This window comes from Trachinotus anak, unplaced genomic scaffold, assembly GCF_046630095.1.
Source record: "Trachinotus anak isolate AG129_WGS33_773 ecotype Australia unplaced genomic scaffold, CSIRO_AGI_Tana_v1 ptg000023l, whole genome shotgun sequence".
Lineage (NCBI taxonomy): Eukaryota > Metazoa > Chordata > Actinopteri > Carangiformes > Carangidae > Trachinotus > Trachinotus anak.
In genome coordinates, this window is record NW_027273874.1 from 272,414 (window position 1) to 289,658 (window position 17,245).

Consider the following 17,245-nt stretch of genomic DNA (forward strand, 5'->3'; position numbering starts at 1 on the left):
TTTTAGTAGGGCTTGTGAGGTAATAACCACTTATAATATCTGATTGCTTCTGTGAAATTAATATATCCTTGGCAGCCGACTAACATAGAAGCTCCTCTGTGTGTGTGTGTGTGTGTGTGTTTATGTTTTCCAGATTACCCAGGAGCAGTTTATCCTCGCGTCCCAGTCCCTGCACCTCCAGCGACCAGGCTGCGATGCCGTCTACCCAGTGGGTCTGTACGGCTGGAGGAAAAGATGCCTCTATTTCTTCCTGCTGCTGCTCCTGGTCACCATGATAGTTAACCTGGCCCTCACTGTCTGGATCATAAAAGTCATGAATTTCTCAGTGGTGAGTACAGCACGGCCTTGTCCAAAATGAGGCTGAGTCAGTTGGGCAAATAAAGTTGCAGTACATTCAGAAAGTAGTCACTTTTTATGTCGCAGCTTTATGCTATAATCTTTCTTTGTTCCTTTTTTTTTATTTTACTTTTATTGCTCTCTCTCTTTGGAAGACGTTATTCATGCAGGAACATTTGAAATGTTACAGGCACCGTCTCTCATGTTTTGTGCTTTGTCTCATCTGGATTTGATAAAGAATTAGAAGACTTGGCAGCGGGACCGGCTGACACAGAATGAGTTAATCTCGGATGAAAACCAAACAGACAGATGCTGCAAGCTCCCGTGACATTTTCAGGGACAATGCACACAATTTACCATTTTGTCAACAAACTCCGAATGGCAGCATCCTCCCTCTGTGACGGATGCGTCCCCTGACTATTGCTATCATTCCTCCTACTCCTTCGCCTCCCATCAATCTGTGTCATGAGTAAAAGACCTTATCAGTGCTGTTGGTGTCGCTCCAGAAAATGTACTTCCCTGATCCCCCGTCTCCCAGGACTCACCAAGCTCAATAAGAAAACACAAGCTGAGCTACACCCCCTTTGACTGGGATTATATTCCGTTTTTAGCAGCTACTGTGTGTCTTGACATGTTTCCTGATTTTAAGGTTATCACTGATGATCATTTACTGAAATGGAAGGGCTATTGGAGAATAGTTGTCTATCTTACTGCCACTTTAAGTCGTTTTGCTCGTGGACACATTAACAATTTGGAATGAAGCATTAATCTTTAGCATTAAAAAATTCTGTTCTAAAACATCAAAAGTCACTGTCTCCGTATTTCTGGTAAGACAGTCGTGTGATCCACTATCAGAGCGCATCAAACACAAAACTTGATAATGGCTACAGCCTTAAAACATTAGTTATAACAATGAGATTGTTCTCTTAACTGCAGAAGTCATGAGAAATTTCATCTTAAAGACAAATGTTACACCACCTGTGCTTATGGGGAAGATGGCAAAACTACAAGACAACCTGTGAAAAATACAAAACTATGCTATTATGTGAACTAAGAAATAGTTTAACAGTTTCTATAAAGATAGGAGTTGTGCAAGAGACAGAAAAGTCCAAATCTTTGCAGCAGAGGCCAAGATGTCCTGACTTTTAGTGGTCTTGTAAAGCTCAGCAGTGACAAGGCCGATCCACATCATTCCCAAAGCAAACTCCACAACTTGTCTGCCTGTTAAGGACAACGGGGTAACCTTGGGTGTTTTCTTTCACTCTCCACTTTTCTATTAAACCTCACAAACCAAAACCTGCCAGTTGTCATTTTTCCACCTCAGAAACATTGCCTGTATCTGTTCATTTCTTTCTTTCACTGACACTAAGGGGCTCATCTAAGCCTTCAAGCACGTCATGACTGGACTGTCGTAACGCCCTCCTGTTTGTCCTACCACCACCTACTCGTCTGACTGATTGCAGCGTGTACTCAGCTCTTCCCGCCCACTACATCACCTCGACTCCAGCACAGGAGTGACTTTTACGTCTGGCTGCTGACATACAAAGAGCTGCACACTGCACCACCCACCTCCTCTGCTCCTCTGACTTTGTCATCCTGTCTGTCCCCGGCCCTGGCTCTCTACCATGTATGATGGAGCTCTCCCTGCTGCACTCCGACTCTGTAATTCACCATCTCCATCCATTTGTGCTGCAAGCACTGTGGACGCTTTAAACACTTGGCTCTGGGGCCCGTCTCTTCACACACATCCTCACAAAGCTGCTCTCAAACTTCACTCTGCTCGCCGTGGTGTGGCAAGGCATAACCTTATCCAATTTCTACAGAATTATCTACCACCAAAATCAGGTCCTGAATAAATGCAGTGTGAAAAATGTGCCATAAAGCTACAGAATCATGCCTCATTTTATTTAGTCTTTGCCCTTAACATGATGTATTTTCTGTTGAAACAGAATCAGGGATCAAATTAAGTGTAAAACAAAGGGCTTTAACTTATGAGAGAGAAGCAACATGATCAGATATGGTGAACTGAAAGGCAGGATTGCTGAACAGTTGTGATGACATTTAGATACACACTAATGAAGCATGAGGCCTCCACTAAATAGACACTGTTTTAAAGACGGCACAAGTGCCCTTTAAATGGGATCTTTCTTTTTTGCCATTGCCTTCCATTCATGTCTTCACAAATTGACAGTGAAGAAGCAGACTCTAGAAACTTGGCTGACCCGTAGAATTTATAACGGTGAACATTAAATTTGCTTTAACTTTGGTCAAAGTTACATTGCAATTATGAGGTAATTTACTGCAGATAACAGACTGCAGTAAATTTTTAAAAGTCAACACAGACATAATTCTCACAATGATAGATACACAACTTTCAAGAGCCTGCTACCTGATTTTCATACCGCACACTGGACCTACGGTAAAAATACAGTAAATCTAATCTGCAGCCTGTACTTAAAAACCAAATGTTAGGTACAAATGATTTGTTGTTAAGGAGCTAAAACCTGAAAACACAGGTATTGTCCTTTAAGACTTGCTTCTGCAAGGCTTTTTCAGTCAGTTTGTCAATGCATATAGTTTGTGATGCACCAATCCAACATCATCAGTTCCCATCCTTCAACTCAAGGTATTTACCAGTGCCAAATAAAACACTGATACTGTTGCTCTCATTTCCCTAAATTAAAATCATGTTGTGATCATTTTTATGTAAGGTAACAGGGATCTGTGGCTCTAACATCTGAGCTGGAACTAAGTGAATGAACTGAGCTTTCATTATTATGATGTTTGTGTCTTATACTGTTATCTCCCTGTAAATCACTCTAAGGGCCTCAAAAACAAATGGCAAAAATATTTCCATGAGGGCTACTTCTACCACCACCATTAATAAGAAGAATAATATAGTAATGTTTACATCAGTACTGAGCCAACTCATTAATCTGTATGATAAATCTCATTCTTTCTTTTATCATTTCCATGAATCTCCAACATTCATGCCCAGATTAGCCTGGCTCTCTCCAGTTTGCCTCCCACTGCATGCAGCCTGTCACCCTGACAGAGCTGAGTGTCTGTGGCATTGTCACCTCGATGTCATGTCCTGCTTCTTCCCTGTCACTCAGCGCCGCTGCCTGTCCACCGGCCTGTCTGGCACACAGCAGCTTCTGCTCCATCTAATGCAGCTCAGCGACAGCAGGATTCAGTTTTTTATGCTTTCAGTAGGCTTATAGTCCTTTGAGTCAAATCAGGGAAATCGGCACTGCTCACCACAACATCACTGATGATCATGATTACTTTTCAGGATGGAATGGGAAACCTCCATTTGAACCAGGATGGGATTCGGCTGGAGGGAATCTCTGAGTTTCTTCTGCCTCTCTACGTGAACGAGATCCAGTCCAGAGGGGTAAGTTGCTCCCTTTGCTCTTCTCACCAAGTTCCAGTTGCCTGTTGATCAGTATTCTGTAGCACTGACAGACTAGGAATAACTACCATCGACTGAAACACATGTGAAAAGCTCTCGCAGAGAAAGATTTGTCCAAAGCTGCAGACAAGCTGGTATTGATCCCTCAGTTTTGAGGATGTTGTGATCAATTCATCAACAACAAAGGCCTACTTCTCTCTGAGCTCTAACTTTAGGATACTTTGATGTTGCCTCATATTTGTGCCTGGATAGGAGAGATTACACCCTTTCTCTGTCTGGTGTTCCCCTCCGCGTCCTCCTCATTTCCTGTTATCCCCTAACAGTGCACTATCAGGGCCTCCCATCAGCAGGAAATGGGTAATAGGCTGCCTCTCGGCTCTTCTCAGGCCACATACAACCCTACAGGAGATTACAGACGATTACAGAGGGACCAGAGTCCCCCTGCTGGATTTCCAATCAAGCCCACGCAATAAATTCCCCTCTTCTGCTTCCTCTCTTCCTCTTTTCTCCTCTTTGATGTTTAGTAGATTAACCAACACAGCGCCAGTGCAAAGTTGATCCAAATATCCTTCTCCCACACAAATCACAGACGCTCAGTTGGATCATCCACTTTTTCAGTGATTAGGCATGGTGCAGAAAGCAATTTCAAGCACTAGAAACTGGGATTCCATGTAAATTTGATTTCTGAGGGACGTCGATGGAGGAAGTGACTCGATAGTGGGTACAATTTGCCACAGCAGATTGAGAAACAACTTGGAATTGCCCACTCTTGCCCTTTGATGTACTAGTTGGAGCTAAATGTTGATTTAAATATAACACTTGTGCACTTAGCAATAGCCAACACCTCAAGGCCATAGCAGACACACAAGTCGAACATTGGACAAAGCCAATATTTCATCCCCCGGTGCAATACCACCTGCAGACATTTTTACTGTCTTGTTTTACAGACAGGCTGTGCAGTGGCCCCCTTATCTACTGGCACCAGAGATATTTGCAGGACAAAAATCTCTGTGGGTCACTCAATATTTCTTACCTGAGGAAATATGTCAAGCACTCAGAGAGCAGGGATTATGGTTATCCAATGAGTTTACACCACAGTGCACAGTGCTGTTCTTCAGTCAGATAACCACCATTGATCAATAAGCCATTACGACAAACAGCAGTGAATGTAGTAGTGCACCAGAGATACTGTAAGTTAAATATAGTATTTTTATTTATATATATATATATATATATATATATATATATATATATATATATATATATATATATATATATATATATATATATATATATATTCTAAGGTGCTATACAGATAAGTAGCTGGATTCAAAGTAGCTTTAGTTTTCTTTCTCATGATCAATCAGTGCTTCGAATCTTCTTCAATTGCTGCAGCCATAATCTGTGAATACCAAGTGGAAATGGCTCCTGCAGTGTCTTTGGCTGTAACTCTGATAGCTGGCAGCAAATAACGGGCTAAGTAGCCTCTGAAATCAGTGCTTTCAGTAGCATGTTGTGAAATGGGCGCTAATAACTTTGCACATGGAGTTTACATTGGTGCCAATCCAGGCCAGATTTGTAACAAACATAACTGTATTCGATAGTTTTGCAGGACAAAAGATAAAAATTTTGAGTTTTTTTCCAAAAAAACTTTATTTGAATGGTGTTGTGGTGATGCATACTTACCTCTGCCAAGGAAGTTATGTTTTCACCCATGTTAGTTCATTGCTTTGTTTGTCCGCAAGATTATGCAGAAAGTACTAAAAAGATTTGTACCAAAGTTGGTGGAGGGCTATGGCATGGGCCATTAAAGAACCCATTAAATGTGTGGATCCAGGAATTTTGTTTTCCTTTTCCTTAACATTGCGAGAGGGCATTTTCTTTTGACATTTTCATCATGTAAATGGTGTTGAGATCTATAAGTTTGTAAAATTTGGTGCAGATCCAGATGATTATCTGATCTGAAGAAAATGTTTGGCCTTGGCGGAGGTATACACTGTGCTGAGTGCCGTCATATATATGACATATTTTGTAATTTGCAGTCAGTCAGTTTTACAGACCACTGTTATTCTTGTTGTATGTAGCCACACTTAAGTATTATCAGTTCAGTTCAGTCCAATTAGTCAATATTTCATCTTCATTTATCCCTGCATTGGCAATGGCGTGCAGCTGCTTGCCACCCAGATCAACAAATACACCTACAATAAAGGAAACGAAACCAAAGACACTGTTAATCACAAAGCCAAAGGCTGTAAGCTTAAAAGCTGTATGTGGCGGTATTAATAAAAACATAAATAAATGAGTAGGAATATCCAATAATAGCTAAAAAACAAAATACACAAAGTTATTAAGCCATACAGTGAAACCTTATTGTGGTGATTTGGACATAATGAGTTAATCATTTTTACAAAATACAGTTTTGATTCAAATTTGAATTATACTTACTATATTATGTTGTTTAATATGTGTAAATAATTTAGTCTCATATAACATGTAACATACAATAGAATTGAACATCAATTTTATTATTATTTTGTGATTTTGTTAGTCAACATAGTTTTTCCTATGATGATCACGGCTGGGTATTGCCTGACATTTTTCTTTACCAGTGTTAATATAATACCAAAGTTTTGTTACTGACAACAAAATGGTATGTGATGATATATTGATTAAAAAATCTTAACAAGGACTCAGTAGACTACTTGCATGTGAAAGGGGTTACCTCTGATTATAATCACTTAGCTCTGCCGTTCCTCTCAGCTCTATATAGCTTTTTAGGGACTTTCAGTTCATTGTTTTGGTTTTCCAGCTTAAGTGTTTTTATTCACTCTCACATCTCCCATCAGCTTCGTTCCAGCTGCTCCAGGCAACTGTCTAGAGAAAATGTTTTAAAATCCCCTGTACACTACCTGTCCAGCACTAAACAGCAGACAGACTCGCTGGTGAAAATAATTGAGCAGCCAAAGAGCCAGATATTTCCCCCGGGAGTTGGAGGAGACCAAAAAGAGACTTAAAAAGAAAGTGAACAGTGGACTTCCTCTGGCCAGGTGGCCAGAAACACACCTCCAAATGAATTCTAATGTTACTCTGTGTCTCTGTTTACTGCTGACAGTTCACCATGACCTTTCCAAGGTAATAATATGTCAGTGTTGTGTTTCCAGCTTGTGCTACCCGCAAGTGGTCAAAAAAGCAATTAATGCAGGTCTAATTCTAAGAATTATAAACATGTCTTTCTGTCTTTCTTCATAATGATATGGCAAAGTTACTGTTCATAATATCATAATGTTGTTTTAAACAATATTGCCAAGTTCTACCCATGTTATGTAATGATGTCATAGTATTTCTCACATTGTGGTGGCAAAGTGCAGGCTCAATCACTTTGGTGTTAATGCTGTGCACAGTGGTATGTGAATCCAAGAGGTCACAACTGCCTCTCCAAACTTGTGATCTGGAAACTGTGTGCCTCTGGCAGGTGAAATTTCAAAGTTAGAGTTGATTTTAAACACTTTCCACTTTAAAAAATTAGGGCCCCATTGTTTCTTTCACATACAAAAACCATGGATATTGTGTGACTCTCCTGTTTGAAGTGGAAATTGGAGTGCAGGCCCTCAATATTGTGATTGTTTTAATTTGTGAGACTAATGTTGGTCTCTTTTTGTTGCAGCTTTTAGTTAACACCTCTGCTGAGCCATCTGCCAGAGCTGACAGATTGATGGATGAAATATTCTGTACATTATTTTTTTTCACTCTAGGGCCTTCCCCAATGCACGTCTATCTATCAGTCTCTCTGTCCATCCATCCACCTACCTGTCGACTTTTACAGACAGCTCAGCACAAGCATATTTGAATTGTTATGACAAAAAGAGGTCAAATTGAGGATCATGAAAAAGAGTCCACAGCACAGCCTAGATATCAAATGTTTGAAATCCAGTTTGCAGCTAAAATTTCAGTTACATGATTGCCACACAACCGCTCCAATTGCATGATGACATGATACTATAATTTCAGGCATGTGAGATCAGTTTGACATTTTAAATTTCACCCAACTCAAAGCTACAAAGTGACTGTAATTTCATGCTTTTTGAAATCTGTGTCACACTTGAAATTCCACCTGCCAACAGAACACTGTGTTGACAATTTTAAGCATTAGTGACACCAAATGTTTGAGCAGGCATTTCGCTTTGGCCATACAGAAATTTCAAAGTCAACAACGTGTTTATCACATGTTGTCTCCAGTCCTTTTCGTGTGGCTGTCAGTAATTGGTAGAACATTTTGGTTTCTGGCAATCCTGGGGTAATGGTTGTTTTTTTGCAAAATTGCTTTAGACACCCTAGAGTCACTCTGCTTCAGTACTATTGTTCGGTTTTCTTTTTCTTCCTTCCTGAACCTCTCCAGTTTTCAAATTTCAATGATCCTAGAAAGTTTTATCTTAGTATTTTTTAAAAATTTTGACAAAAATATGTGTGAATCCATGCAGACTCTGCCTCTGATTTGGTAAAAGGGTTCCAAATTTGTATACAATTTTTACCATAAAAACTATGTGTCATCTTATTGAGCTAATGCATTGTTTAGATTTGTGTTCACTCACTTGAAAAAAACTACACAAAGGAGACAAGTCTTTCACATTCATTAGGGTTATACTGTCTGCTGCTGTTCAAGGTCAAAATAGATTTGAGCGGTGAAATATTTTTAGCAGAGTGGTTGATCCATTCAAATTTGTTGTTTTTTTGTGTTCCAGTGAATTTAAATCTTGGGCCATTGAGATATAGAGGCAGATGTTTTATTTATGTTGAGAACTACACATGCTGATTTCACTCATTAGTTCCTCCTGTCTGCTTGAAAGTGCTGAGAGAAAAAAACAAAAAACAAAACATCAGCTGCTTGAGTGTTTAGCCTTTGATTCACATGGACATGGTTAAAGCCCAGTAATGCAAACAGTAGGTGGGCATAAAGAGAAGCAGCAGGTCAGGGATGTACAGTATCTATGGTTTCTGCACATCTAGGTCTCCATTTGTATATTAGAATAATTCAGCCTGATTTTTTTTTTTAATGAATTTATTTTTAACCCTCTCCAGCTTCAGCTTCTACTTAAATTGCTGACTTTCACCCCATTAGTGACAACACTGCAGAAGTCGAAATGTACAAGTGCACTGCCTCTGGATATGTGAGCAGTTAGTCTGATGCTCTATTAAAAAATATATACATGTAAAAGCCTACCTGAATTACCATTTCTATGTATGCCTTGTCACTGCTACTGTCTGAGTCTGGAAACAGTGCAGTATGTAGCAACACAGTGCCCAGATACAGTTAATCAAATCTCTGCTGTTCAGACTGTTGGCTCTCGTTATCGTCTCCGGGGACCCTGACTGATCCATAAATAGCATCAGATGCAGGTGTATCTTTATTGGAGTGAAACTTCTCCCTCACTAAGTCTCACCTACTTGCACTGGACAAGCATGACAGAGTCGATTGTAAGAGGCAAATCTGCCGTCCTGCTCTGCAGATGAGTGCTGAAACCATCCACTTGTTTAACTCTCACATTTTCAAATCAAAGCTTTTTGGAGCAAACTGCAGCAGCAGCAGCAGCAGCAGCAGCAGCGCCTTAAAGATCTGAACATCCTTCAAACCGAGTTTGCAAGAACCAATTTAATTTGGCCAACAGTATTAGACTGAAATACAGGGGCCTTTAATATGAAAAAAAAAAAAATTAATATGCCTGCAAACATGTTCCCAAACAGGCTGTACCCTGCATGCAAAGAGCCTGCCTGCGAGATTTGATGTTTGAATGAGGAAATTAAGACATAATAAGCGTACCTTTTTAAGTTTTTTTTTTTTTTTTTTTTCCTTACATTTACTTGTTCAGCTCAGGATGTAAATTAGCTCCTGGCACAAGAGTCAAATATAATTAAAATTTAAATATATTTATGCAAATATTTGGTTAGGATTACAGCATGCTCTTGATCTGTGCTTTATAGGTCTGCATTTTATTTTTACAGTGGCTCACTCAGAGAGAGGCAGGAGCATCAAATGAGGTTGTTTTGTTTTAAACCGTTTCATTGAAGCAGTGTGAGGTGCTCTTGCTTGAAGCTGTGATGTTATTCATCGTATGCAGGAAAGCATCCTTTGCCTTAGCAGCAGCAGCAGCAGCAGCAATGGTAATTTTTCAGTCTGATGGGGCCCAGTGCACCTACACCAACAAGCTCCACTTATGTGCATTCACTCTGATCTGCACTTGACCTTCCTCAACAGGCGCAGTGACTAAAAAGCCTTTTATGTGATCCCAAAGAAGTGTCGAGGAGAACAACAGCAGCAGCCCCTCAGGAAACAGTTTAAGACCTATAAACTCTTTAAAGGGATATTTCAAATCAAGAATTCAAATTTCTTCACGTTGCTGTGTTTCTTGGAGAACTTCTGTTCATGATGCGCATTTATATTGGAGAGGAGCAAGCAGGGAATGAAAATGAATCGAATGACCTCTGCAAAGTTACACACTGCGCAAACTTGACATAATCTGCCACAATTTGATGCTTCTTTAGTAAAGAGAGTGTGAGGTTAATCAAACGTGCATCATAGAATAATTATTAGCTCAATGTGAAACTGTAAGTAAATGCTTAAAAATGTCACTTTCTTTACAAATAATATAATATAAAAACAAAACTACTAATATTGAATATATAATATAAGGGGGTCGGAAATTCAAATCAACAACTTTGTGTGCCGTCAGTGGATTTGCTTGTGGAGGCAAAGTAAATTTCTTTGGTGCTTTCATGTAAAGTACAGGTTTAGTGAACTCTGACACATGTAAACTGTCTTGACAGTGCTGACCTTTCTGGAAAAACAGAAACGGGAGAGTCTGAAGTGGAGACTGTATCTCCATAAACGAGTCAATTATGAGACAGAAGTATGTGGTACCATTTATTTAACTGCGTTAAAACTATACTAATCAGTATTTTCAAATTAACATTGTGTCAATTGTCAGATGTGTCACATTATTTTAGGTTTATGGCCCAAACAGTTTTTTAATAAACTTTATTGTGTCAGTTAAAATCATTGATGGTTTTCCTGTTATTTAATCTTGACACAATTTTTGATATTTTAACATTGATTTATCCCTCAGGACAGCTCACATACATACACGCATACATAAGCACTAGAGTACTAGCATAGATATTACTGATCAGAGTGTACATCTTACCTATGTAACATACACACATTCATGTATAACCAGCAAAAAAAGGCAAAAGGTTAGGTTTTGATATGTCAGTACAGTTTTGTTACAGTACTATAATAAAGCAGCTTTGACATTCTGTCCAATTACAACTTAGAGTGCATGTCTCCATACCACCAAGCTTTCAGCACCACCTATGTCACCAGAACATGCACATTGTTACAGAGTTAGCCCGCTATCACATCCATGATTCTGCTCATGCCATTAACTTTTAACCATATTTCTGTAGCTTTTATACTATAAGCTTGCACATATCTTAGATTATCAACCATAAAGCAAGAACACAAAGTCATGTTTTGTCATTTGATCACTTAAAGCACAACCAGAGATATGAAGAAGTGATGCTTTTAATAGACATTGTGTGTGCACACACATGAAACCTTACCCTTGCAGCTGGGTTTACATGGTGCCTCATAATGCTATAACTTTTCAAGGTATTAGTTATATTTTAAATTTATCATGAGCTGTTTTTCACTTTTACAAAGAATTATAGAGAACTGAGGTAAAACAGTCACATGGAGTCAAAGCCTTTTCAGCATGCACACAGCCACACACACAAGTGCCATCATTCAAATGTCAAACAGCCATAAACTTGCAAAATGCAAAACTGCCAGAAAGCAGAACAAGTCTAGAGTTACAATGTCTGCAGTGAAGAAAAGGATGCACCAGTACCTGTCACTGATGGAAAACACCCATCTTCAGCTGAAGCACCCTGCCACCCACTTCCTCCTCAAACTCTACCTACTCATTCATCACTCATCTTTGGATAATTTAGTTTTGATGTGTTTGATTTTTGTCTTAATGTGTTTAATTTAGTGGTTCATATCAAGGAAAGGCTCACTTTTTTGACAGTACTGTCAAAATTCAGTGGTGAGAAAAAACGAGCAGTCAGATGAGCCCGTACAGGAATTAAACAAACTCTCTGGTCAGCCAAACACATACCTATGGCCAATGGTAAAATTGTCGTAAACATCCACCACAGTTTACAGAGCGGCTGCCAAGACTATGACATTTCAGATGCTAAACCTTACTTCCAAAAAACTCTACAACCTGTCTGATGACGGCTTGTGTTTTTCGCAACTTTACCTTAATTAAAATGGTGTGATTCTTTTGCAAGATCTCAACCAGCTGTCATATGAAAAAGGTCATAAGCCACAATTACCCATGAAGCGCTCTGTTCACTGGTATCGTGATAAAAAAAAAACAAGTAGGTGAGCTAATTAAGGAGAATCTGCTCCTTGCTAATAGAATTTAAGTTAAGATTTAAGATACTGACATGATGTATTTTTTTCCTTCTCTTTCTTCCTCTGTCTCTCTCTCTCTTTCTCTGTCCCCATTCATGCTTCCCCTAGGACAGCTTGTTGGTCTTGCGATCAGAGAAGAACGTGACGCTGAACGCCAGAAACAACCATGGCCAGCTGACCGGTCAGCTCACAGTGGGTGAGTTTCCACTTACTTGACTGCATTTACTACTGTACACATCAAAAGTGGGAAGATAGTTCACCTGAAACAGTCAATTGCCATTTGCCTAAGACGGGTGATGGGAAACACCTGCTGTGGCGTCACTGTCGGGGGGTGTGGTTTGAAGGTAGTTTAAAACCTAAAGCAACAGTTTGGTGCCCCAGTGTCATTTGGCAGACAGGTTTATTTACACTTATGACTAGCTCTCTTTTTCTATGTACAACTTATTAAAGTGATCTTAGATTAATCTGGCCCTGGCTGTAAATTGCCCAATCAATCCTATTTATTAATGACTTTAATCAACATTAGCAGGACAATTCATCTTTAAATTGTCTTCATTGTCTCTGTGCCTGTAAAAGACTGTCGTTTTTATCCAGACTCTAACCTTTGATGCGCTCATTGAAAGGGCAATGGATTCTTCTTATTATCATCAAGTTCAACCATCAGTCAGTCCAAATTACCAAAGTCATTTACATGATTAATGACCACTGGAAAGCAAATGACCTCCTTATTAACATTAATAGCTATTGATCTTAGCCAACATAAGTTGAGAGTTGATGCTGATTTGACAAGACTGGTGATATGACACTTTTTGGTCACAGTTGACCTTCCTCAAAAAATTAGTGCCTGCTTTTGAGGAAAGTGCATTTTTGTCTGAAATGAGATGAAACTTGGCGAGAATAATTAAATTCCCTAGCCGTCTCAGTCTGTGGATTAATGGTAGAGAGAGGAGGAGGAGGGCATGAGGGAGGGAGACGTTAAAAGTTTCTGCATGCACATGTGGAAAAATACCAAAGTCTGGAGAGTGGGAATTAATATATCTCACCAGCAGAACACATTACTGATTTGTCTCCACTTATTGTAAAAGCATTGCTGATCCGGCTTTGTTGCTTTTCATTTGTAGAGCCAACACTTGACAAAGTATTTCAGATTTTTAATAGTCTTACTTGCCCAAACATAGTTTCATCAAGCTGATTTGCAAGGCCCGAAGCACAGACGGTAACCTTTATTTGACAGCACCATTACAAAGAGAACATTAATGTTAGAAGTGTAGACTAATAAAACATTTCAGGTAGAACTCTGTCCTCTAATGGTTAATGATAAAACTAAAGCAGAACTAAATTAATACAAAAAGGCAGATTTCTTATCATGTCACTTAAATGCTGCCAACAGTGGTCGTTTTTTTAAATTTCCCATCCTGAACATTTCTTTCTGCAGGACCTGAGGCTGTAGAGGCCCAGTGTCAGAGGCTGGAGGTACGAAGTAGAGACGGAGGGAGACTGCTGTTCACTGCAAATGAGGAGGAAGTTGTCATGACAACGGAAAAGTTCACTGTCACAGGTAAAATGTGCCGTACTGTCAACTTATAATGTTTTCATACATCAGAAATATAAAGCTGTTAGATCCTGTAGAGGTACTAGTAGGGTAAACAATACCTCGCGCAAACATTCATCCATTTCTGAGTTTTTATACCAAAACTCATTTACTTTTTATGATATTTCACTTTGAGCAATATAAATATTATATACATTTTTGATGACTTGTCTATTATTGTTTGATATGTTTATTTTAACTGTGTGATAGAAGAGTAAATAAAAAAGATTTTTGACACCTAAAGTGTTTGGTTCAGTTCAAACAAACTTGGTTACGTTTGTGCAGGACGGTGTGAAATCTGTCACATCTGCTAAACTGTCAAATTACACAGTTTGTCTGATACATCAGAGAGTGGAAAGGAGTTAAAGGTGTGTTGAGCTTGTTACACAAACAACCTCGTCATGATATTAAGGTGCACGACAAGGTGTCTTATGTTATGTTGAGGATTACTGTGCGGTTGCTGCGTTTCATTTAGAGTAGGGCACAAGCTCAGCACTCCTGCAGCTTCTGACTAAAGGAAAACCCCAGCACTCATGTGGTGATTTGCATATGTGTTGCCATGGTTACCAAGTGATCTATCATTAATACATGCAGTGGCTACTTTATTAGGTACAGCTGTACAATCCAGCACAGGTCAATACAACAGCTCTGCCATACATTCTACCTTAATGAAGTTATTAATGTTTGTTTTTGCCCTTCCTATTCGTATACATAAGGAGGGCAGATGAACGTAACCACTGCTCATTATGAGCCCAATGCCAAGACATAATTTAATTAACATTGTAGGCATTATAAAAGTAGACTGTATGGCAGACCAGTTGTATGGGATTGCATTAGACTGTACAGGTGTACCTAATAAAGTAGCCACAGCTCATACAGATTGCTCATTAGATCACTTGCTTGACAGTTCGCGGCCAGACGATCATACATCTGCTATCATTAAATCCTGTTGTTGGTCATTTTGCTTTCACACTACAAATAAAACCACTTGGAAGCGGACAGAGACCGCCTGGAAAAAGAGCGTCCTGGTCTGTACTAGGGTTTGAGTGACAGCTTTTACACCAGCTTCAGCAAACCAAACCAAGCAGGTTAGGTGTTAAAGGCTTTTTTGGTACCATTTGCTATAGACACATTGACGGTTTAGTAGCCAGGTATAATTTCTGTGAATTATTAAAGCACATTTTATCGGCAGGCTCCGAGGGCGCAGTGTTTGGACATTCAATAGAAACTCCCCTGATCCAGGCGAGGGCTTCTGAAGACCTGAAGTAAGCTCATTGTAATTGACTTTACAGAAATTCATTAAAGCTTAATGTCACATGTTCATATCCTGTTCAATTAGAATGAAGATCTTTAAATAATGATGATAAATGTTCCATGACATTTCAAAGTCAATGCCTGCACTGAAACATAAAAAAAAAAAAATGTGAGGCAGGAACCATTATTCACCAGTATCATTATTCTCAAGCACCCTCTTGTAAACTCAAGCATCTACTGGTTGGCTTGTTATCACACACATTTAAAACTAGATTTTACCATTATATTAATTTCACAGCCGAGGGGTAAGCTAATTTGTTAGTTATTCTCTATAGCAGTCAGAAATTGATTAAAGCGTGGAAAGAGCATAGAGAAAGTGGGTAAGGTTGAGATGCATATTAGACTCATACACTTCCATACATGTGATCCCCGCTGAACTCCGCCTGAGGCTCTGGGCCCGGTGTCGGTCCATTAACGAGCTGTAACGAGCGCGGTTTGTTGTCCACCTTGCTGGTCCTGAAGGGAGGGCTGGGATCAAAGTTGGCAGAAAAAGCAGTGTTCTGGCAGCTAATTCTTCCAGAGTGAGAGGAATACTGATGAGGTTCACTTTAAAGCGCACACACACACACACACACACACACAGGCTCAGCTCAGGGGTGACCATCTGCAATGTGTTCAAAATCTTAACGAGGGGCAATCGAACAGGAGACATTTGAGACACGAAAATAGTAACTTGACTGTCAGGTTTCAGATTTTCTCCAGTTAAAATGCATCTGATCAAATATATTTAATTTAAACATTATGAAAGTTTGATTCTGTTTGTGTCGTTCAATGAAAAAACATAATGCATTGTCAAAAATCTATCATTTCTGCAGGCACTTTACAAAATGACTGTCTTCCTTCACTAATGAATTATTGAAATATGTACAAATAAGGCCTTTCAGTAAATTCTCCTTTTTTCTAAACCCAATTTCTTTTTAAATTTTATTATTGAGTCATACACTTGCATAACATGAAATGAAGAAAATAGAATAATGTAGGATATTAATGACAAGAATTAAAGCCTAAAAGATTTTTGTTATCATGTTATTTTTTTAATTCTAAGAGTCCATAGATACAGGACTTTGTCTGTAGACTGACTGGGCTGTGGGCAAATCCACCACCACTGCAGTGGGATCTTGGTTGTAAACCTGCTGAGAATAGTGGTAGTATATATAAAAATTGGTAGTATTTTGCTGGACCTGCCACATGTTGAATATAGTAATGTCAGTGCTTTTGAAATAATCATTATGTGTAACCTAGTTGTCCTAAAAACAAGACCAGGTGAAAACCTAGTTCGTGACTGGAAGCTGTTCTCATTTATACATTTTTCTGTTTCTGTTGTCAGAAAACAGAACAAGTATGAAATGGCACCTGAAACGCTGCCCATTAAGCCTACATGTTAACCAGCAGTCACTTCCAAGCTGCTGCTAAAATCCCGATTTTATAACCACGATTGATTTTTAAGAATCACATGAGCTAAATGCAAAGACTGTCCTGTGATTCTAGATATGATTACTTGTGTATGATTACTTCTTTGCTCCAAACCATTTTGAAAGCATAATGACCAATAGGGGAAACTCCAACTCCGGGCTGGCTGGCCAATGGTGTAACTTCATGACTCAGCCACACAGCAATCGTCTGACCAATGGTATAACCTTTGGATACACTCAGTCAGTCAGTGATATTCGTGTTTATAGGGCTGGTCCCACTGTTGCAGTCCAGCCAAGAAAAGAAAAAAAAAAGCCTTTTTAATGTGTCTGATTTTATTGGAGGGCACTAAATCATAGATTGGAAGAATGTTGATATAACCAGTAGCTTGCAAGGAAAGTAAAGCAGGCTAGGGCTTAGTTACTACACAGTATTTTCACATTCATCTGATTGGACAAAAGTAGCACTGTTGATGTTCATTTTTCTCTCAAAAGTTTTGTGAAAACTAATTTCAGACAAGTGTTTTGAGACACTTCATTTGCGGGGGCGATTGGCAGCAGTGAAAAATCCACATATCCATGCTTTTACTGTGAAACAGCGTTCAGACCAGTGCTTCCCAGTCTTTTGGTGTGTGACCCCTAAAGAAAAAAATCGCCTGCTTGAAACCACTGTCAACACAGTTGTGTACGTTTACCAGTCAACTGGC

General features: G+C 39.2%; 1 protein-coding gene across 1 annotated transcript in view; it reads left to right on the plus strand.

The window, feature by feature from the left end:
• LOC139606793 (zeta-sarcoglycan-like) overlaps positions 1-17,245 on the plus strand; it is a 34,428-nt gene that overhangs the window by 7,144 nt on the left and 10,039 nt on the right. Inside the window, exons 2-6 of the mRNA XM_071459145.1 lie at positions 134-328; positions 3,632-3,733; positions 12,333-12,420; positions 13,660-13,782; positions 15,008-15,080. Of these exons, the coding sequence (XP_071315246.1) occupies positions 134-328; positions 3,632-3,733; positions 12,333-12,420; positions 13,660-13,782; positions 15,008-15,080 (581 nt within the window). The remainder of the gene's footprint in view (positions 1-133; positions 329-3,631; positions 3,734-12,332; positions 12,421-13,659; positions 13,783-15,007; positions 15,081-17,245) is intronic.